Source organism: Rhagoletis zephyria, unplaced genomic scaffold (assembly GCF_001687245.7).
Source record: "Rhagoletis zephyria isolate East Lansing unplaced genomic scaffold, Rhagoletis_zephyria_1.1 Rzeph_scaffold_00096, whole genome shotgun sequence".
NCBI classification, from domain to species: domain Eukaryota; kingdom Metazoa; phylum Arthropoda; class Insecta; order Diptera; family Tephritidae; genus Rhagoletis; species Rhagoletis zephyria.
In genome coordinates this window covers 493,974-510,187 of record NW_016157180.1, presented here as the reverse complement: position 1 = coordinate 510,187, position 16,214 = coordinate 493,974, and the positions used below count along the sequence as shown (strand labels likewise).

Sequence of the window (16,214 nt, the reverse complement as noted above, 5' to 3'; positions counted from 1 at the left end):
CAAAATTGTCCTCAAGTGGTTCTGAAAAAGTCGTGAACTTTTTCCGAAAGCATCTCGAAAAAGTTTTGAAAAATAACCGAAATGGTCCCTTATTGGACCCGAATTGATCTCGCACGAGTCCCAAAAATTTCACAAAATATTCGTGAACAGGTCCCGAAATGAACAAGCAAAAATTAATTTATATTTCTGTATGTACATTAGGGCGAATCACTCTTAATAAAAAAAAAATTGGTACTGTTTTTCCAGCGGAATTATAAATTTTATTATATTTTCATGCTTATGCCAAAACAAGATTTCAGAAGATTTACATTAGCTGGACCCTTTGGAAATGCCCCCAAAATCGAGTTTTTTATAAATAAAATATTTTTAAAAATATTGTATCTAAAAAATCACCTCAGACGATAGAAGAGTTTAGATCTGCAAGCAAATGTTTAAAAATTCAAATTAAAAATTATCAGCGGAATCAAAATAATGAAATTTTTTGAGGTGTTTTCAAATCGGTCTACGTCACGTAAATCTGCCGAAATATTGTGGAGGAAGTCTTAAAATATACCCAATACATTTTATAATTGCACAACTTTTTTTTTTTTTGGAGATGCACCCTAATGCACTCGTACGTACATTATATCTCATAAAATTCGCATTTGTCCAAATCTAATACAACTGGCCGACTACAGCAGAATATTTCCTCTCTCAGCTGGCTAGGCAAATACTCTCGTTGGTTCATGAAATTGGCTTCTACCAAGCTGTGGATAATTTTTTTCAGTGTTAATTTCTTCTACAAAGTTACACCTCTAAAATCTATGTATGCATGTATGTATATAGTTTGCTATCTAAATTTAAATTTACAATCAGTTTATTTTGAATAAAATTAATGTGGCCAAATTTAGCTGAATTGGTGGCTATTATTGTATGCGTTAACGATCTCACGCCTCAATTGCGTAACTTTTGTCAATGACCTACCTTTAAGAAATTCTTATCATGGCAAAAATAAAGGAAGCTAGGAGCGCTCGCGACCTTCATATGCAAATATTTGTAGGATACTGAAATCGCTGATACGCTTGATAAAACTATTGGTTCTTTAAATTCGTGCACCTTCTTAGGCCGATAGGCTAATATATTTCAGTGGAGTTTATCTACTTATTAAGTACTACGGTTGGACGAAGCCTTTGCTGCTGGTCCGACCGCACAGAAATTGGATAAACCAGTCTTAGCTGTTTTCAATTTATGGTGATCAGTACTTGAAATCCTTTTAAAGCTGTTGCTTGTTTTGAGGGATGTGTTTCGCACTAAAAATATACATTAGTTAGCACACGGAAAACACTTTTGTTCAGTTTTACGAAAATACCTCTAAAGGTCTGATTTGCTGGTTTGTTGCAGTCTATCCTATCGCTTTGATGTGAAGGCCTATTTAAAACGACTACTATAAACCGCCTATTGTGCTATGCTTCTGGACGAGCGAAATCTGATTTTAGTCCATATGTTCTAGTTCTCAAGAGTCTATAAACTGAGCCTTGTGGTATTCTTGCTTTGCACATTTAAGTACTTAACATTTTTTGGGTTTGCATTCGAGTTGAACAAGATCACAGTGAACCATACCCGCATACATACATACAAACATACACACATATGTATGCATATGTATTTGTGTTAACAGTTCCACCATTGTAGTGTTCCAGCTTTACCAAAACTTGTTTTAAGTTCAATGACCTCCACATCAAAGAAAATAAGTTTGTCAGTTTATTTTTATTAGCTGCTGTTGATACGAGTAGGATTGAATGTTTTATCGCCACTGCAGTTGGCAGAGCTTTGAAAGTATGAACGAATTTACAAGATAGTCTCCAACTTACTCAAAGAAAAAATGAACTTTCGCGTCGACGAATTTTATTCAAGACAGAAAATGCAGAGGTGTTTGATATTTTGTACAATAAAAGGGAATAAGTATCGCTTCTAATTATATGTAGTTGCATTTCAATCTATTTCAAATAAAATTCAATTTCGCAAAGTACATTGTACATGCATTCATACTTATTTATTTATTAATGCCGTCACTAAAATCGCAAAACTAATTGCTGGCATAATGGGTTGATTAAGCTGATATATTACAACGTGCGAAAAAAAAAACACCCGAAAGAGCTGCGTTTTAGTTTTACTCTCTGACGTCAGATTTTTATATATTTTTTTAAATGACTTCGAAATTTCAATGTTATGATTAATTAAAACAAAATGAAAAGGAAAATTCTGTAGACAAAAAAAAAACAATTTTTGTTTTGATTCACAAGGACAAATATATATTAAAAAATCTCTTTTATTTAACTTTTTATTTTAAAATTATAAGGTTAGAAGGCCAAAATTCCAAGATGTGACAGACATATTAGTCCTAAATACGTGTTTTTTTAGAAATAACTATTTTAAATTTTCAAGGACCTTCAATGATAAAATTTAAAAGGACATTTTCCATACCTTTTAGGCATTGTTCGCCGAAAAATTGAATTTTTCTCAATTTCAAAGATTTTTCTCTTTCATTTGTTACCCATTAGGATGGTCCTTAAAATATCAAAATCTAAATTTTGCATGTGGCAACCCTTTATCTTGTTCTAATTACAAAATAAAGACATTAATGAAAATTTCAAAATTTTAAAAAAATTTCTGGGAGTCGCTACCAGAATTTGAAAACATTTTTTTAAACGCAAAAATTCGACAAAAATTTTACTTGAAATTTGATAAATTTGGAAAAAGTTTGGCAAAATTCGACAAATATTTTGACTTGAATACTGATACATTTGGCATATTATTGAAATTTGTTCAATTCATTCATAACCGCTCTGAGTATACGTAGAAAAAATGAAGGAGCTCCCCATGATGTTGGTATTTTAAGGACCACCGTGGTCCATATTGTTATTCTACATTGAACCGAATATTGGACCACCTGCTATTTCTCGCCTTAACACCACAATATTTTTTGCATAGTAGTTAAGTTTACCTAATTTGGTCTCAGGTTGATCTAAACTATTTGAAAAATCTCGTATAAAACTATGTACTTATATTTACCATTAATCTTGTCTTTAAGGATCTATATTAAAATTTGATAGGCATATTTTGATGGAATATTTTAACGTACCATTTCTGACCCGTGCGGGTCGTTTTGTTCCTTGTTTTTGGGTCAAGTCTAGTAATTCAAAAAGTCGGGTGATTAGCGATGTGTACTACCACTTCGAAGGACCAAGATTCGATCCCTGGTCAAAACAACATCCCTAAAACATTATAGAAAGATGTTTTTTCTTAACAGTGGACGTCCTTCGGCGCGCAAGGGCAAATCTCCGAGTGTGTTTCTGCCATGAAAAAGCTTCTCATAAAATCCATTTGCTGTTCGGAGGCGGCGGCGTAAAGCTGCAGGTCCCTTCATTTGTCTAATAACATCAAGACGCAGCCCACAAATTGAAGGAGAACCTCGGTAAAATACTAAGCAAAAGTGTTCGCAGTCGGGTAATGATTTCCCACGTCATTACATTGTTTTGAACCGTAGGCAGTTATAAAATTTAATTGGGCATGATTGAATATTGAGGGCTTAGTTAAGCTAAGCAGTTATTACCTTTATCAAATGAGAAATCTGACAAGCCCCTCAATTCAGGCAGAGCCGATCTCCCAACTCTCACTAAGCATTTGATTTTCGAATAAACCAAAAACATATTGCATAACTACTTGATTAGTGATAGAAGCAAACAGATCTTGTCTAACGAATGGAAGAATATTAATGATCCACTTATTTTATTTTGTATATTTTTGGAATTTCAATCAATTTTTAGAGCATCATTTGGGCACAACAGACAAACTCATTAAACAAGCTATGTAGTTCTTTTCCATCCATTAAATTGAGATTATTTAAATAGTTTCGTATTTTTTATTTTATTTTTTGTTAGTAAGTCACACGGAATTTTCAAACGAAGGTTAGATGTAGGTCAATGAAATTGCCGTACTTTTTTTTTGAATAAATATTATGTAATATTTTCAGTTTCAACAACGTCATTTAGTTTATAAGCCTCGTAAAAAAATATATAAATTTTTTTTACCTCGCAAAATGCATTAACTTACTGTATCTGCTAGTATTTGTTTGGCAAACAAAAGTGCACAAGCGTTAAGGTGTCTGCGATTTCTATCAACGAAGGCAAAGTGCAAGTCCACTTTGAAAAAAAAATTAAAATAAGCCATCAGCTTAACAAACACTTAATAACCAGCTCACACCTATGCCAATAAATAGCAAAGAGTAAACATGGAAAAATAATAAATTAACAAATAAGTACATTTGTGTGCTGTCCTTTGGCATTGTTAGTTGGGGGCTTGTTCGCCGACGAACATATGATTTATAGAAAAAGAAAAATAGCAGCGATTGTTTTCTAGCATTACCATAAATTTTTTGTTATTTTTACCACACACAAAATAAATTTTAAGAAAACACAAATAAACCAACGCGTTTTTTTTTTGTTGGACGCGCAAATTTTTGGCTGTTTTCTATCTTGTTTTTTTTTTGGTTTCTGCGTTGGTGGTGAGCTCATTCTTGTTATTGTTTTTATTCATTCACTTCATGCTATATTTTATTCTTTTTGTTGTTATGTTACTTATTTTCTTTTGGCTGACGCGACTTGGCCTCGGAAAGCATTATCAGTAGTCGTCCAAAACTTGACTACGTCAAACGCCGGTAGACTGTGCGGACGTACATACTCTCTCTCTCTCACGCTCGCACTCTCGTTCAGTGATTTTTTAATTTCCTCTTGGATATTCTCGCACTTGTTTGCCGCACAATAAACTTGGATTATTTTATGATGCAACGGTTTTGGTGGTTTATCGTTGTTTTGTTTTGGAAAATACGAGGGTTGGTCAGAAAAATGTGTTAAAAAAATATATTATTTTTCTTACGCGCAGATATTTAACAAACTTTTATTTTACATACACCAAGAACATATTGTTGTACTAAGCTAATGTGTGAGAAATTGCATTGTCATGGTAGAGAATGGTTCGTCTGCTGCGATTGGTTTCCATTATTTTTTCAAACACTTCTGCCAAACAAATGCTGGTGCACCGTTCAGAATAGACCGTTGTACGTTGCTCTGGTTTAACGGTGGCGACATGTTCAGTTATTGCGAAAAACAGGCGATAATTTGCTCCGAGGTGCTTCGTGGGCTAAGAACTTTTGTTGGATTTGACTGCTATTGAAAGACCCTTAATATTTTTGTTGGACAAATGTTCCTGCAATATTGGATGTAAACGAGTGGAACTAATCCCCAAGCATGCCGTCTTGCATTATCAGTTTACGCACAGCATCGATGTTTTCTGGCACAGCAATCGATTTTAGACAACCTTCACGAAATTTGTCTTATAGTGAAGTGCGCCTACGACTGAATTCGAAAAACCGTTTGGTTTAATCCACGTTGAAAGTCATCGAAAATCATCGTTCTAAAATGTGTACGATTTAGTTCCATTTTTCGGCCAAGAAGAAAGTTTCGAGTAACTGTAAACAAATAGCACTTACCATTAAAAATGTTAAACTTTACGACGACTTTGTCAGATTTGACATATCCTCATTAGCATTGACATATCTCAACACTCATGTAATAAGCAACCCTCGTATCTCTCTCCAACCCCTATCTCTCTCCTCTCTGTCGTCTACAAGTCTACCCTCTCAATAGAGATCAAATAAGTCAGCATACAATTACATCAACTAAATTTTGCTGACAATTTTTTGGCCACGTTTTTCCCATATTGTACCACTGTGCCCGATGACTTCATTATCTAATTACGTGTGGAACTTAATTGATTTCGTGCTGTGTAAGATAGTACATTTTACGAGTAGCAAGTAGAAAGTGAATATCGCATGCAGCTGCTGTACAACAGAAACGCTTGATATTGAATTTTGTCAACAACTCTTATCCGTTAAAGTTCAAAAAACGATTTTTCCGTTTCTATGTGGAACTCTAAGAGTACTTACATAATCTTGCCGGCCACTTGACTTACTTTATTTCAAGTATTTGTTACTATCATAACAGCGTGGACCATAAATAAATAAAATGTTTTTATAATTCGCATATCAAAGAGTATATCATTGAGTTTTATTGCATGAAAAAAATAAGTAAATATATACATACACACATTGTCACATATGTTTGTGGGCTTGTATGCTTTCAAGCAATTAAAGTGACTTGTTTATCATGGCACACAAATGCTATCCACAAACATATGTCTTTATTTACATTCACACAAACTTAGTATTGTTTTATAATTTCTTTTCATTACTCATACGTTTTAAAAGCTTGTTTTTTTTATGCATGTAAATCTTGTTTTGCTGAATTTTTAATTTTTTTCATAATTTTTTTTTTTGGCGGCTGCCGTAACCGGTTGTTGACTTCATTAACTTGAAAGAAATGCTAATGAATCGCGGTTCAAAGTCCATGCGCCAAAAAAAGGTTGCTAAAAAGTGTGTGCCTTAAAATACAATTATTTTCGCTTAAAACTGATTTGGAGTTTCTTGGAAGCCGCATAGGCCTCAAAACATATGTATGTTCTTTTGTATGTATATAATGTCATATCTGATTCGTTGTTGTACTCGCACAATTGAAAACAAAACAAAAATAATAAAAGTAACTATATACCGGTTGTTTTTGTTAATATTCGCGTTGTTTTACATGCTAAAATGTTTTGTTGATTTTGTATTAAAATATGGGTTATATTTTAGCAAACCCCATTTAAATCCAAGAATGAAACTATGCAAATTAAATTAAGAAAAATCTGCAAAGTTTCAGCAATATCGCAAACTTTTTAATAAGAATTTTTAAAAAAAATTCAGGTATGCAGCTTTATAGCCCATAAAATTTTAGTATAATAATGTGCAAATTTCAAATGTCTGAAAATTCGCGTTAATTTTTGAGATTTTTTTTTTTAATTTTTTATATGTGAGAAAAAAATGCGTAGAACAGTCAGCAAAAAATTCTAAAAAATCAACGCGAATAACTAAAGTTTTTTAGAAGTTCTTATTAAAAACTGATATATTTTGCATATTTTTCTAAATTTTTGTACACATATTCTTGGATTTAAATGAGGTTTGTTAAAATATAAGCCATATTTTAATACAAAATTAACAAAAAAATTTTAGCATTGCGAACATTAACACAAAAAAAAAAACGAGAACGAGAGCAGATATCGGAATAAATGTAACGTTATTTGAAAAGCCTTTGAGATGGAGAATTGAGTAAAAATTGTCTTGTGGAATAAAAAAATTATCTTGGCCTTTGAAATGGCCATTAAAAATTGTAGCTTTTGATTTTTTTCTTGTTTTTGACCGGAAAATAGTATGCAATGAGCTTTTTATCCGACTTAAAAAAAAGGAGGAGATTATCAATTCGTCGGAATATTTTATTTATTTTTTATGCATGTCACCGCATTACTTTGAACCACGTTAACCGATCTCTATAATTCTTTTTTTTTTTAAATGAAAGGTGGTCCCATGCTAATGGTTTAGATCCGATCTTTTTGTATGGTCTTGTTTTTTTTTTGCTTAAAAATTACTTGTTAAAAAGTTTTAAACACAAGGCTTTTGCTGTTCTTGTGTCAAGGAATCCATTTCCATGGCCGCAAGTACCGAACACATTTTAATTTTTTTTTAAGAAAAATAATCCAAAATTTTCTTTTCATTATAGGCTTTGGGGTGAAGGTAATTTTTAATGCAATCAGGCGTTTAAATGACCTTCAAGTTATTTTACTGGCAAACCTATACAGTGAGCATCAAAAATAAGTATCTCCTGACGTTCTGAGGATTTTATTTATTTATATTTTCCATATCAATTTTATTTATTTATTTATTTTTTAATAAAAATATTACTAGTAAAAACCGCAAGAATTAATTTTTTGAATTTTATCCAGACTTCGGGAAAATGCAAGAAATTTTCACCGACAAATTTTGGCGTAATAAAGTGCAAGTTTGAAGTCGCTAAAAATTACAGTTGATTTTTGAGATTTTTTTTTTGCGAGGGTGTTGCGCATTTTCTTCCATACAACACAATTTTTTTCGGCACAAAAAATCTAAAAAATCAACGGCAAATTTCAATGGGTTACAAAACTGCTTACTCAAAAATTTTCCATGAAATCGAATTGAAAAACTGAAATTTCTTACATTTTTGCGAGTTCTGTATAAAATTAAAAAAATTGATTCTTGGTTATGGAAAATATAAAATCGTGAAAACGTCAGGGTATATTTGTTTTTGACGCTCACTGTATGCATCTTTATTTAGAAGACATTAGTGGTATTCACCAAAGTGAGCAAGTGGCCGGCAGTCTAGCAAAAAAGTTGCTTGAGCTCATCTGCTCTTTCGCTAGAGCGCCAGGCCACTTGCTCGATTTGGTGAATATCTTAGTTATCACATTTAATAAAATTATTAATTACTTAAGCTATTACTCTACATATTTACATTACAAAATGAATTCAATGTTTTTTACAGGCCAAAATGCATGCGAGAAAAAATCCTACATATTCCTGCGTAAAGAACTGCCCGTACGTTTGGCGAATATCATGAAGGAAATCGCACTGCTGCCCGATAATTTGCTGAATACACGTTCCGTTAGCCAGGTGAGCTCCTGGTATGTGCAAAGTTTCGAGGAGGTACTCGAATTCGAAAAGGCCGATCCGACACATAGCAATTTAGAAAAGTAAGTACATACTGCAACTAGTTAAGAAATGTGTAACATGTTTTGCACATACATACATATGTATGTACTTGTTTTTTTTTTTGTTTTGTGTGTGCTAATTTACCTTAACGCGCTAAGTGCAGGAGGCAGTGAAACTTTGTATGCGTCGATTTGCCCTCAAAGTCACAGTAAACTGCAAGGTTTTTAGATTTTAGCAAGTTTGATGACTAACTCATATACATACAAACGTACATACGTACATTAGACCGTACTACCCCACAAGCCAATAAAAACAATTGCAAAACAATTTCGAAAAAATGTTTATTTTTTTACGGAACCTAGGGGCCGCTATTTTATATTTTGCGGTGGCGCCTACATTCCAAAATATATATATCCGTATATATTTTAAATAGTTCTTTTGGAATAATCGAAATACTTCCTTAGTAAAAGTTGAATAATTTTTGGTGAGTTTTTTTTGTCGAAATTTCCTTTAAAAATTCTTTATGTTTTTTCTGGTACGGTTTAATGTACATACATATCTGCATACATAGATATGTATGAAGAGTTCGAAAAGCTTGTATTGAGTACGCAATGCTAAATTAATTATAGAGAGCGTATTAAATCATTTATAGGCCTTTGTATAGCTTTCACGAGCGTTAGTTATTTATTAATGAACGTATTTGTGATATACACCCCGTGAAAAAATTATAAGCGCACTACATATCGATGGCTGAGTGGAAGATCGACCTATCTCGGCTGCCAGTTCGAAAACGCTCTATCTCAAAAAACTTTTCAAGAACGCCCTATTTCAGAATTTTATTGAAAAACACCCTATCTCAAAATTCGGTTCAAAAACGCCATATCTCACTTCAAAATGTATTGAAAATATGCTGATATAGGGCGTTTTTGAATCGGCAGCTGAGATAGGGCGTTTTTGAAACGAATTCTGAAATAGGGCGTTCTTGAAAAGTTTTTTGAGATAGAATGTTTTCTAACTGGCTGCCGAGATAGGTCGATCTTCCACTCAGCCATCGATATCTACAAGTTTTAATAACATATTTTTTTGTTATCTCAGTTTAGTTATTGCTCTATCAAAATTTAGTTTTTCTTCAACAAAAACCGTATAAATGTGCAGAGTATTATAAAAACAAATCAACACTAGTGTAATAAGGTGACTTACCGTTGGTTTTTGTGAGACTGTTGCTCATTTTCTTCCATATAAAAAATCGTCGAGCGTACTTTGCTTGGAAGAATATGCACAACATCGCCAGCAAACAAGCTGGCTACAAAACTGCATCTTCTTTCTACGAAATCAAATTAAAAAGCTGAAATTTTTACCAAACGTTGGATTTATGCGGTTTTTGTTAATGAATACACTAAAAACTAAAATAATTAGGAAAAAAGTAAATTGTTAAAACTTGTCACCTTGTGCTGCGCTTATAATTTTGAGACGTGGTGTATGTACTTACTACATTTGCGCATGCATTTAGCTATGCAAATTGAAAATAAAAATATATTGCTTCATTAATTAAATCCATTAACTGTTCTATTTTAGGTTCTGCAGCACTTTGGTACACATACGCAATCGTCATAGCGATGTGGTGCAAACCATGGCGCAGGGTGTCATCGAAATGAAAGAGCATCAAGGCAGCAACGTCGATTCTGGCATGGAATCATCAATACAATACTTTCTCGATCGTTTGTATATGTCACGCATCAGTATACGCATGTTAATAAATCAGCATAGTAAGTGCATTAGTGGCAAATTAGCTCCTTAACACTGGATAAATTTCATTAATATTTTTTTTTTTTATACCCACAGCTATACTATTTGGCCAGTTTACAAATGACCAGGGTCGTCATATCGGTTGTTTAGATCCTGCCTGCCAGATCTCTTCAGTAGTGAAGGATGCCTATGAAAATGCACGTTTCCTCTGCGATCAATACTATCTGATTAGTCCGGAGCTGGAAATAACGGAACATAATCAGCACGGAAAAGCACTTAATCCTATACGTACTGTTTATGTGCCATCGCATTTATACCATATGCTTTTCGAGTTATTCAAGAATTCGATGCGTGCCGTTGTTGAGAATAATGATCAAGATAAATGTGAAAGGCTCCCGCCTATTAAGGTGCTGATAGCGGAGGGCAAAGAGGATATATGCGTAAAGGTATATAGCATATTGATATTTTGCCCAAACACATTTTGTTTGAATGGTTTTTGTTCTCCATTTTAGATCTCTGACCAAGGTGGCGGCATTCCACGCTCCCAAACCGATCAGCTGTTCAAGTATATGTACAGCACAGCACCACAACCTACAAAATCTGATCTCCATACAGTTCCGTTGGCCGGCTACGGTTATGGTTTGCCCATTTCACGTTTATATGCGCGTTACTTCCACGGTGATATCGTGTTGTTATCGTGTGAGGGTTACGGAACCGATGCAATTATTTACATGAAGGTAAAAATTATAATTAAAAGCAATTTTTGAAAGTAAAAAATCGCACGGCGAACGTAAAACTATTTTTGCATGCTCAAAATTACATTCATTGTAGAAATAGTAATATGTTTTGATAAATGCATTTCGTGCATTAGATATTATGCTCCAGGATTCGCAGTTGTGTTGTAAATATTTCTTTAAAGAATTTTATAAAGTTAAATTGCTTAGCAACCGTTACTCAGGTTTATTAAAAATTGTACTACCTTTCAATCCAATCACTGAAAACGGCCGTTGAGAACAAGTTAAGTTGGGCTATCAGATTTTTCCTTAAAGAAATGCTTGTAAACCGTCGTTCCATATTTTTCCCAACCAAACCTTGCGAATACGCTGTACGTTCCACGACAGTGAGATCTATTAAAGCGGGCACCTTCACCGATCTTACACTGCAGAGAATTTATAAAATACCGCCGCGAAATCAGAGGTCACCTTATTCACCACCGGGATGAGGAAAGTAGGACTCGAACGAAACATCTATATCAATGCCATACAAATTCCCATCATAAATCACCAAAAAAATAATTGGTGTCACGTTCAGCAGCCTACTTTCGTCTTCGACACAAGTTACTACGAATCGCGGGCCGTTAGAACTTGGGTAAAGATGAGGAAGCCCTGCCTGCTACTGAATCAAAACATTGCCGATCGGTAGAAATTTACGCCACCACAGTGTTGACCATGAGCACCAGCAACACCCAGTGGAAGTACCTACATATTTGTTGGTTATCGGTACAAGTTGAATTCATTGAGTGTCGCAAACAAGCAACTGCTCAGCGTGTTTTTTTTTTTTAGGTTAGGTTTAGTTAGGCTGATCTATTGATGGGAATCAGACTCAGGGCACTTTGTGATACCGCACTCGGTTTTCAGTTAAGACTTTCCCCTAACAACCACTTAGTACTCAGTAAACATGTTGATAAGTTACCAAATCTGTTGATTTGAGGTCATCCAGAACTTTAAAGAAATACATATCTTGAAATGCTTGTTGTTGTTGTTGTGGCAGCGTACAAATCCCCAAAGACTTTTTGGGGAGTGTTGCTGGAATGACAGTCCTTGGACAGATATAAATCTGGGTCGTTCCGGCTACGTAGAAACGACTGTCTTGGGAACGCTTGAAATGCTTGTCTCTCGTTTTGCTGGGATGTTTCCCTCCTCATCCTCTCTAAATAGCTTCTACCGTACAAAGTCTTTGCAAGGCAGCCATTCTAATTGCGTCTTATTAGATAAATTCTAGTGACTTAACGAGTGTTCCGCTTATCTGACAAGTGGGTTCCAAACCCACATCTTTGATTGACAATTTCTATCAGTTCTAATTTATTTATAACTTATATGCTCTATTTTTATGTAGGCGCTTTAGTACAACCTAGATTTAAAAATATAAAGCAGTACTATTACACATATTTTTAAAATTAAAAAAAAAAATTAAAATTATTATTTTTTTTTCATCTAATAACCAAAATCGATACTATCATAGTCGAAGATATCACGTATATATTTTGGATTTGATTGGAGTCGGTTAACACGTCTTCATAGGGTAATCTAAACTTTGACCCCTGTATGTGATATTTTCGACTTTGGCAGTATCGATTTTGGGAATTTCCACAGAGGAATCTGAACTTTGCCCCCTGTGCGACTCGCCTTAACCTTCTCCAATTAGAACCAAAATTTATATGTGATATCTTCGACTATAATAGCACCGACATAGGGGTTCAGGCTTAAAAAATCTGATGTGAAAATTTGCTTCCTACATTTAAGGACCACCCTAATGTGCACACCTATATATACATATAAATGGTATCCCTCACCTAATCTCTCTCTACTTTTCATTTTTCAGGCAATTTCGGATGAAGCCAACGAACTGTTGCCGATTTTCAACAAAACGAGCTCCAAATTTTATCGCGCCACAGTACCAACTGGCGATTGGTCGAATCAGGTAAAACATCCAAAAAAGAAACCGAATGAATTGGATGCACTTGCTGCGTAATGAATTAATTTGTGATATGTGGAGTGTATAAAAAACAACCACTTACTCATCCCCCAAAACATTTTTTGCTTTGTTTAAACAAGCTGTGTTTCCTTTATTTGCAAGAGAGAATATCCGTATTCGAGCTGCTCCCAATCTAAACAAAAGTATATGAAACATACAAATATTTTTAGTGCATTGGGGACTAAAGTGCAGAAGTTGATAAATATGAAATTTGTGTAATTTTTTAAATTATTGACATACATTTTTTGTTGCATATACTGCATACACATAGCTCTACAAAAATACAAACTATACAAAATGCTGATGCGTTGCATTAAAATACTACAATACAAACAAACAAACTATATAACACAGTTCGAAAATTATAAGTAAAATGTGTCTTTAATTAACAATTATCGTTTATGTTTAATTACTAGTTGCATTTGCATGTACTAAGCGTTTGTAGAAAGCCTACATTGAAATGTGAGTAAATAAATGTAAAATTTTGTTAAATACATTTGTAAGTAATAGACGTGCCTTGTTGTCTGCATCGGTTTTTTTCTACTATTTATAAGCATGGCTCAGACTGTTAAAACGGAAAAGAATTTAAATTAGGCTTACATTCCAAATTTTTTTTAAAATTTAAAGCAAAAACGTATAGGCTGTTAACATAAAAAACTGACGCTATAAGGGCAACTTTAAAGCTTCTTAATTATGCAATTAGTTTCTTTAATTTCAATCGCTGAGCTTGGAATTACACTTAAGGCAAGGACAAATGCATACATACTACATTTACATATACACACATCTTTGCCAACTGAACGGATGATTGAGCATTTAAAGCCAGACATTCAGAGGTTCATTATCAGCGCAGACATGGCGTGGCATTCTCATTTTCAAAACATGCGAGTAATAAAGTGCTAAATACTAAATTGACGATGCTTCTATTTCGGGTCGATATGCATTATGGATGTGGAGCGTTTATACATATGAACTTACAATACTAGTATGTACATATACATATACACTAATAATTGTAGTGCTGATACTATTGAAATTAAATCGCACAACAATTGTAGATTAAATATGTAGTGTTCTTAAGTATGTATGTATGTTTTTGTACGCATATTCACCGTAATGAAAAGCTTACAAAATACTTTAGTACTTCGCTTATATGCATTTTCCAAATCGTAGCTAATTAAGTTTTTGGCATATTTTTGAGTCACAAGCGTTAAACTATAAGCATAAAAAAAGAAAATTTAATGTAAATTTACAAATGAAAATTATTCCAATAAGCCAAAAATTGTTTACTTTTTAATTAAATATTCTACAACTAATTAAGAATCCTTTTTTGAATGTTTATTTAAGCGAAATTTACTTTTTTTTTGTTATTTACACTTTTACTATTTATTTACGAAATACACACAAGCATGCATACGTACGTAGAAGTATCTATTAACAGATGTAAGTGATTGATAAAAAATAAGAATAAAATAAAATACAAATTCGAAATTATTTACTGTTTATTTCTTTTAAGTTGTTATGTACATATGTAAGTGGTTTTGTGCTGTATATTATATTTGTGACGCTTTTTTCGATTTATTTTCAATCGCAGGTAATCTTATTTCGGCACCATTTGTTGCTCTTTCTCAAATTCCTCCTTCATTTAGCGTTTTTTGTTTTCATTTCCCTTTATCGCTTGTGCTTTGTGTAAAATTCAGCTTGAAAAAATTTATACTTTTATTCACACATTTTTTTTTTTATTATATATTTCAGAATTTTTCCAACCGTTGGCGTTATATATATAGTTTCTTCAAATCCAAAACTGATTAGCGTATGTTTTTAATCCAGAGAAATGCTTGATTCATTTAAATTGGTTTTTATTTTTGGTAAAAGGAATTTTTTTAAAACATTCACACACTCATTTCATTTCGATTACATGCTTTTTTAACTATAGAAATGCAAATTTTTTTATTTAATTTATCTGTGATAAGATGTAAGATGGCAAAAAAGTGTTTTAATATAATATAGCATTGAAGCTCAGCTTTGATTGACGTGAACATTTTTTCGTGAATTTGGTTAAATCAAATTAAAAAAGGATCTACAATCTACATCTAATGCCTAAAGTATCATACTAAGGAAAAATTTTTTGCGCTCCATTACTTAGTAAAATATGTAAGATATAGGGGTGGTCCTTAAAATATCAACATCTAAATTTTGAATGGGGCACGCATATTATTTTGTTGTACGTCAAAATGAGGACATCCACGAAACTTTCGAAATTAAACACAATTGTTTAGGGACATCTATTAATAATAATAATAATAATAGATTGGCGATTACACATATGTTAGTGTTTGGCCGAGCTTCTCCTCCGATTTGTGCGTGCGCCTTGATGTTGTCACACAAAGCGGAGGGACCTACAGTTTTATGCCGACTCCGAACGGCGATTGTATTTTTATGAGAAGCTATTTTTCATGGCAGAAATATACTGCCATTGCCTGCCGAGGGACGACCGCTGTTAAGAAAAAACCTTTTTTCTATATTTTTCCGATGTTGCTTTGACCAGGGTTTGAACCCAGGTGCTGCGAGTGGAAGCGCGCACTGCTTACCACTACACCACAGCGGCGGATCAGGGACATCTATTGGCGTTTGAAAAAATGTAATCGTTGAAAAAAAACACGAAAATTAAAAAAAAATTTGAATGATAAAAATTTCCTCGAACTTTAGAAATTTAAAAAGATAAAATTTTTTCAAACCCTGGTAACGACACCTAGGCCCCTATTGCGAGTGTCGACTGGCAGTAGAATAGAAATTTGTCGATCGAGTCGATCATCTTTTATTTTGCTATTGTGTAACTTGATCGATAAAAATTTGTACTATTGTGAATGGTTGACAGAATTGTAAAGAGCGGTTTGTTTGTTTACATTTGTTTCTTTAGTGTTTTATTTACATCATTTTTAAAATAATTGCTTTTATTATAAAATTTAAAAAATGGACACAGTTGAAATATGGTTTAGTGATGAGGAAGATGATGTGGAAGCTAATAGATTAGTAGAGTTGGCTAAAGCAAGGAGGGAAT

At 33.3% G+C, this 16,214-nt stretch overlaps 1 protein-coding gene across 4 annotated transcripts in view; it reads left to right on the top strand.

Moving 5' to 3' along the window:
* Window positions 1-16,214, top strand: part of Pdk (pyruvate dehydrogenase kinase) — a 51,794-nt gene that overhangs the window by 29,515 nt on the left and 6,065 nt on the right. For 2 of the 4 annotated variants that reach the window (XM_017632283.1, XM_017632276.1), the window contains exons 3-7: window positions 8,487-8,694; window positions 10,229-10,419; window positions 10,496-10,845; window positions 10,912-11,136; window positions 13,001-13,099. In XM_017632283.1, coding sequence (XP_017487772.1) covers window positions 8,487-8,694; window positions 10,229-10,419; window positions 10,496-10,845; window positions 10,912-11,136; window positions 13,001-13,099 — 1,073 coding nt within the window. Of the gene's footprint in view, window positions 1-8,486; window positions 8,695-10,228; window positions 10,420-10,495; window positions 10,846-10,911; window positions 11,137-13,000; window positions 13,100-14,908; window positions 15,022-16,214 lie in introns of all 4 variants that reach the window. The other 2 variants (XR_001849235.1, XM_017632293.1) reach the window with 2 other exon arrangements.